Genomic DNA, 7040 nt, shown 5'->3' with positions numbered 1-7040 from the left:
TTGACAAAATAAAAATTTAAAAAAAAAACATGATTGTTTCTAGTTCTATCCATGTTTCTGTAAATGATAGGATTTCTTTTTTTTTTTTTTTCTTAGCTGAATAGTATTCCATTGCGTATATATATACCACAGCTTTTTTTATCCATTCATCTGTTGATGGACATTTAGGTGGATTCCATCTCTTGGCTGTTGTGAGTACTTTTGTAATGAACATGAGAGTGCAAAGATTTCATTTCTGGGTATATACCCAGTAGTGGGATAACTGGGTTGTAAGGTAGATCTATTTTTAGTTCTCTGAAGAACCCCCATACTTTTTTCCATAATGGCTATACCAATTTACATTCCCACCAACAGTGTGGGAGGGTTCCCCTTTCTCTGCACCTTCACCAGCTTTTGTTATTCTCTGTCGTGTTGATAACAGCCCTTCTAACTGGGTGAGATGATACCTCACTGGGGTTTTAATTTGCATTTCCCCTATGATTAGCGAGGTTGAGCATTTTTGTACGTACCTGTTAGCCATTTGTATGTTTTCTTTTGAGACATGTCAGTTCAGGTCCTTTGCCCGTTTTTTAATTAGGTTATTTGGTTTTTCACTGTTGAGTTTTTGGTTTTTTTGTTGCATTGTTTGAATTCCTTATGTATTCTGGATATTATCCCCTTGTCTGATGTAACAGAAGTGACTTCTAAAAATATATTTTGGTTATACATATGTTTTTGGAATTGTAATCTCACTTATGGGAAAGCATTGTTTGGGTGACCAAAGTAGAACATCCTATACCTGTTTCAGTATTTGGTAAGTGTTGTGAATTGACCAAGAACTTATAGATCATTTATTTCTAATTTCATCTGTTTTCACATTTGAGGTACCTTGTAGGAGGGAGTTTTCTTCATTTACATTCCCTTACTTTTGCATTCAATACCCAATATATAAAATTTGTGAAATTGAAATTAAAAAGCTCATATTTGTGTTTCTCTAAAACCTCATATGTCTTATGATTAACATTAGGGGTGTGAAAACAATAATTTTCTAAATTGTTCTGTCTGTTGCCATAGTCTTTCGTTACTGTAGTTTGTACAGTGCGTTGCATGATAAGACAGTTCATGTTCTTTGATGTCAGTGACATTAAGTAAATACTTAGCAAACGTTTACAGTAAGAATTAAGCTCCTGTCCTCCGGGAGCACACAGCATGGAGAGAGAACTCTGGAGATAATAGGTGACTGTTAGTCTAAGCCAGACGTGTGGCTTGCTAATAAACGTGCAGTAGGGGAGGGGCAGGGCCAGTCTGTCCACCAGCGTTTGAACCAGCTTTGTGCAGGAGGTGGGTAGGGGTTCGCTTGGCAGACCGATGCACCACCTCCTTATTCCACTCACACTACTCACATGGCTCTTCTCCCGGGGATTTTAGCTTTCTCATTTTCTGCTTTCTTGTTTGATAAGTCGGATGTGTGTGGAAATTCTCACCCAGATGGGTGGGAGGGTTGTCTTTGTGAGATAGGATTTAAGTATGCAATAGGAGTTGCTTGGCAGTGAGTCACTGAGAAGCTTTTCAGACTTCGCTGGAGAGGCAAAAGGTTCTTGGTTTGTTTTGTCGTGATAACAAAATAAGCATGAAAAAGAGGAAAGGCCCAGAGACTTGGAACATGAAGCTGGCAGCAAGGGGTGGACTAGGAGTTTACTGAGGTTATTTCTTCCAAAGGTTGCTGCCTGTCAGTGGGAGGCATGTTGATGGTGACTAGTGAGATGAAACGACATCTGCAGCGCTGACTCTGCCTTGACTTAGACGTCTGGCTTGTGTTTCACTCTGTCACTTTTACCATGTCTTTTGCCATATGAGGTTTCACTGTTAAATATTTTTCTTTAGATTGATATCTAAACATAAATAATACATTTAGGAGGGAAAATTGCCATAAATGATAGGTAACTATATTAATAAATACAATTAAAAACAAGCCGGTGCTATTAGATTGTAGCTGTGTTAAAAATTAGGAAGAGAGTACCAGCCAGCCACCACAAAGACGAAGAGATTAACTCTGTTCAACTTAATAGCTTACAAACTTGCTTCTGCTTCTCCCTTAGCACAACAAGGAGGATTGACAAGGACGTGAGTCCTCCCTGGGCCAGCTATTTGAACCTCTTGGACCCTCAGCATGGTCATCTGTTAGGTGAACTGTTAACAGGTTATTGTAAGGATGGGGTAGGGAAGGAGCCGGGAAGGGCCTGGCCTGGGGCAGGTGCCTCCTGATACCTGGTGTGTGGTCCTTGTTACCCTGTCCAGGCTTTCGTTCAGTGCCATATCTGAAATTACCTCCCAAACCAGCAGTGGCACCCACTGTACCCCGGTGAGACACAAATTAGAAAAACCGAGGAGTGCAGAGCTAGCAAAGACAAGCATGGCTGTCTTCATCTACTTTTCTTGGCATTTTCCTCACCCTGAGTGTCTTCTACTCTGCATAAAGTCAGCAGAGGTGAGAGGCAGTTGCATGAATGCGTCAGACCATGCTGTGTACTGCCTGGACATTGCGCTGTGTGGTGCCCGTTCACCTTTGCTAGAAACAGCACAGTCCAGCGCTTAAAAAGGGTCATCAGCACAGTGACTGGGCTGGTGGAGAGAGATGTGCTGGGGACTAGACTAGGCAGCCCAGGGAAGGCATGTGATCCCCTGGGCCCTCTTTCCCCTGCTAGATGAGTTGTGATGATGTCACTTGTTAATGAGGTCTTGTGGGTTGAATGAGTTAACGTGTGCCTGGCTCAGAGAGCTCCTGGGAAATATTGTTATCGGGGGTGGTGCGTGTGATTTTAAGCTGTACCTGTGCATATATGAGTCGAAGATAATCTTCAGCTCTTTATTTTGATGAAATTTAAGACTCGCAGTAGTTGCAAAAATAGTACAGAGGGTTCCTGTGTACCCAGTAATTATTTTTTTTACATTGTTTTAATATCTAAGTAACAAAATTCCTTGGTGTGTGTGTTTTTGTCTTGTTTCATTTTCATGTTTTCTTCATTCTTCACTGGTGAAGAATGGGGGAGATAGAAGGAACATACAGAGTTCTGCAGACTGCTGGAACACGCTTGGGCGCCCAGACCCTTGTGGGAGTTAGCACCCTTGAGCCTGGGCAGAGGCTCTCACCCAGAATGCTGGAGAAGTGCCTGCACATCAGAGTGGAGCTGCTGGACAACACCGTAGAAGTATTCGACATTGAGGTAAGAAGTATGATTTTTTGGATGCGTATTTCCTTATATTTTCTAAAGATCAAGTATTACATACCAAATTCCATTTTCTGGTTAGACTTTGCATATTTATCAAGTTGACCAAGAGTACCTTTAGTAACACACAATAAAATCTTTGGAAACAGTGAATCTGAATTTCTTCTTTTAGTTTAGAAAGTGGTATTCTCCTGTCTTTCCTCTAAAATTCTGATATAGTTCAGTCTCTCGACTCTTCTTTTGAGAGGCTGGCTCAGAGGACTACTGAAGTGTACAAACTGGAACCAGGTAGTTTACACCCAGACCTTCCTAGCTTGGCCACCTGGGTACCTGGCCTCCTGGGTGAGGGGATGCCAGTTAGCCTCTGTGAGTGTCAGCTTCCTTGTCTGAAACCCGGGGGCGATTATAGTCCCTTTTTCTCAGAATGGCTTGTGTGAGGATTGATCTAACACCACACAGAGATCCTGGCCTGTGAGAGGTGTTATACAATATGTTGCTAGCATATGACTTGTTTCTCTAGGTTGGTGAAAAATTTTATTAAAATTTTTATTTTGAAAATTCTCTAGTAGTAGATTGCACCAATAATGCTGGCAAAAACAATTGAATGTAGTAAAAATATATGTATATATCAATGTTTAAGTAATACCATTTACTTTTTGATCCACGTGATACATTAGAAAGTATTTTCTGTTTCTTTATGAGTTGGCAAAAACAATTGAATGTAGTAAAAATATATGTATATATCAATGTTTAAATAATACCATTTACTTTTTGATCCACGTGATACATTAGAAAGTATTTTCTGTTTCTTTATGAGGTATTAAAACAAATGCTCTTTTTTAAAAATTACTGATTTTCATATATAATGCATAAGTAAATTCTCTTTTTTCTAATATTTTTATATTGGTTTGAAGAAACATTGTTAGAACCTGTTCCTGCTCTTAGTGACACGAAAGTAAAGACGAGAGAAAGAACATAAACTCTAGCAGGAGCTTTCTTTGTACTTGAAAATTTCTGTTGAGGAATCAAGATGCTACATAGAAAAAGATTATTGAGCTGTGGGCAAGACTGAAGACACCTAAAGGAAACCTTCTTTGGGCTCTGGTGGTGTCTTATTGCAGAATGCAGTGCATGGGGGAGAGGGTGGAGAGGGAGCAGCCTGAGGCAGGCACCGTGTGTGGAGCCCTGGGCAAGGCAGTCTCTGGCGGTTGACTGTTGTTTGGTTGCAGGTATCTAGTGCCCGAGATTCACTGTGTCAGAACTCAAGGGCACCCCATAATGCTTTTTTAAGGTCTTATCTGAGGAGGAAGTCAAATATCATTTCATCAGGGCCATGGTAACCAAAACCAGTAGGTCCTGTCTGTCCGACTCCCATGTCACTACTGATGCAGGGAAGGTAGTCTGAAAGTTGGATGCCCCTCTCGCCAACTCTTGGGTGACTTCTCTGTAGGAAACAAGTTAAAGGTCTGGGAATTTAATTGGGCTCCCAAGTCTTTTCTAGTCAAATATTTGGAAGCGTTTCCACCATATAATCTTCCTATGATAAACACATTTGCTATGGCTCAGGCTTGTGGAAGGTTCAAAATTTTTTTAAAAGAAAAAGAATTGCACTATTTAGTGTTTACTTACAGAGTATCTTTGTCCTGCTTGATGGTCTTTATCAACCAAAACTGAGACTCACAAGAAAAAAGCACACATTTGTTTTTGAGTCATAAATAAGATGTAATTCTTCTCTGAGAAATTTGCTTTTACTGAGTATCTGGGTTATTTTATACCTGAAAAAACCAGAGATACCATTATGTGAAGGTTTCAAAATATTTAGAGTTTTAATAAGTTGAGATTATTGTTTCTGTTAATCATATATAACTGTCATATTTGGTTTTTTTTACATACCTGGCAGAATTACCAGAAACGAAAGAATTTTATTTGGAAAAAATTGCTGTTGCATATCACACTTTTTACATTGTGTTACCAACTGATGCATACCTTTTAGGGGGGATCAAAATTTAATGTATTGTATTATAAGTTAGCTGTATTCTTCTTCCAAGTACCCTATCCTCTCCGACTGTAGCAGTTAGCTTTGCTAAGTAACAAACCAATCCAAAACATAGTAGTTTAAAACAACAAACATTTGGGGCCGGCCTGGTGGCGCACTGCTACAGTGCGCCGCTTGGGAGCGCGGCGGCGCTCCCACCGAGGGTTTGGATCCCACATACAGACCAGTTCCTGCTCGCTGGCTGAGCAAGGTGCGGGCGCAGCACCGAGGGTTGCGATCCCGTTGCCGGTCCCGGTCCGGTACGGGCGCAACACTGAGGGTTGCGATCCGTTGCCGGACACAAAAAAAGACAAAAAAGAGGGAAAAAAAAAAAAAAAAAAACATTGAACAGTTGCCACATGTCTGTATGTTGATTTGGAGGTTCTTCTGGGCTGGGCTGTCTAGGAGGGGGCTGGATGGTCTAGGATGGCGTTACCTACACGACTGGGGCCCCAGCTGGAACCTCTCTGTGCAGAATCTCATCTTCCTGGGAGCCCGCTTGGCCTCGTTTGTGTGGTCATGAAAATACTCTCAGTGCTGGAATGGGAGCTGTGAGGTTTGTTAGAGTCTCGGCTTAGAATTTGTCCACTATCACTTCTGTCATGTTTTATTGATCAAAGTAAGCTACCAGGCCAGCCCAGATTTTAGGGGTGGAGAAGCACAGTCACCTTGATTGGGGGTGTGGCAAGGAATTGGTGGCCATATTTTGCAGTCTACCCCAATAACTGTTGCCAGTGGAGCAGGAATGCAGCCTCTGTAAATGAGACTGTGAAGCTCTAGGGTCTGGTGTCAACAGCTGGGCTGGTGTGTAGGGCTTGCCCTGAGTGGACAGAACCCCCTCCTCCAAGAAGTGCTTCCTCCATAGCCCCGTGGAAGGGGCTGGCCCCACAGAGGCAAGTTTACCCTGCTCCTTCCTCCCCACTGTCTCCTGCAGGCTACAGCTCTTTGGATCGAAGCAGATTGCCTGACCCGGGCCTCCCCTCACTGTCCCACCATTACTCATCCACTGGTACTCTCTCTCCCTGCCTCCCCTCATTTATATTTGGACCAAGAGCCCAGCCGTTGTCTGGTGGGCTTTGCTGTTGGACCTGTGGACTAGTGCAGATGCACGTCTGCAGGGCAATGACATGTAGGGCAGTGAGATCCCTGGCTGGCAGGTCTGTCCTAGCACTTGCCAGTCATCTCCCTCCTTGGAATGCAAATTCTGAGAAGGCATGAGCCTTATCCTAGCCACTTCTGTATCTACAGCATTTGGAACAGTGCCTCGCTCAGTAAATGTGTATCAGATGATGAAATCAGAAGTTAGATTTGGTTAACGTGCTTCCTTTAAGAGAACATTTTCCTCTATAGCAGTGTTTTANAAGTTAGATTTGGTTAACGTGCTTCCTTTAAGAGAACATTTTCCTCTATAGCAGTGTTTTATAACCTCAGGGATTCAGTGTTTTGTTATGTTTTGGGGGGTTTTGGCCATTCGCACCTATCTTATTGTCCGTTTGCTGGATTTTTTTCTTTTTTTTTTTTCACTTAAGTCTTAAGCAGTAGTGTCTTTCAGGGATGTATGCTAATATTATACTCGAAGAACACCAGCTTCTGCTTATAAATGGCTACAAAACATTGGCATCGTGTGGGATTGTGCAGAATCTCCCTAGTTGATATTGAAAGTTTATATTTAAGGGACCTTTTTAACTTAGGGAAGAATCTGACATTTAGTTGTTTTTAAAATGCTTATTTTTTGCCTTGATGAAAATACAGAGCAACTTGGCCTGAAGACCTCAGGGTTGGTGCTCATGTTTGTCTGT

The 7040-nt window shown here is 41.9% G+C and overlaps 1 protein-coding gene and 1 pseudogene across 1 annotated transcript in view; both read left to right on the top strand.

Moving 5' to 3' along the window:
- Window positions 1–3009: 3009 nt before the first annotated feature.
- Window positions 3010–7040, top strand: part of LOC103609389 (FERM, RhoGEF and pleckstrin domain-containing protein 2-like) — a 65144-nt gene continuing 61113 nt past the window's right edge. Inside the window, exon 1 of the mRNA XM_008593718.1 lies at window positions 3010–3203. Within this exon, the coding sequence (XP_008591940.1) occupies window positions 3021–3203 (183 nt within the window). The 5' untranslated portion in view covers window positions 3010–3020. The remainder of the gene's footprint in view (window positions 3204–7040) is intronic.
- LOC103609388 overlaps window positions 5668–7040 on the top strand; it is a 10252-nt pseudogene continuing 8879 nt past the window's right edge.

The sequence above is a fragment of the Galeopterus variegatus genome, unplaced genomic scaffold (genome assembly GCF_000696425.1).
Source record: "Galeopterus variegatus unplaced genomic scaffold, G_variegatus-3.0.2 Scaffold9565, whole genome shotgun sequence".
Taxonomy (NCBI): Eukaryota; Metazoa; Chordata; class Mammalia; order Dermoptera; family Cynocephalidae; genus Galeopterus; species Galeopterus variegatus.
This window is presented reverse-complemented; position numbering and strand designations above follow the sequence as displayed.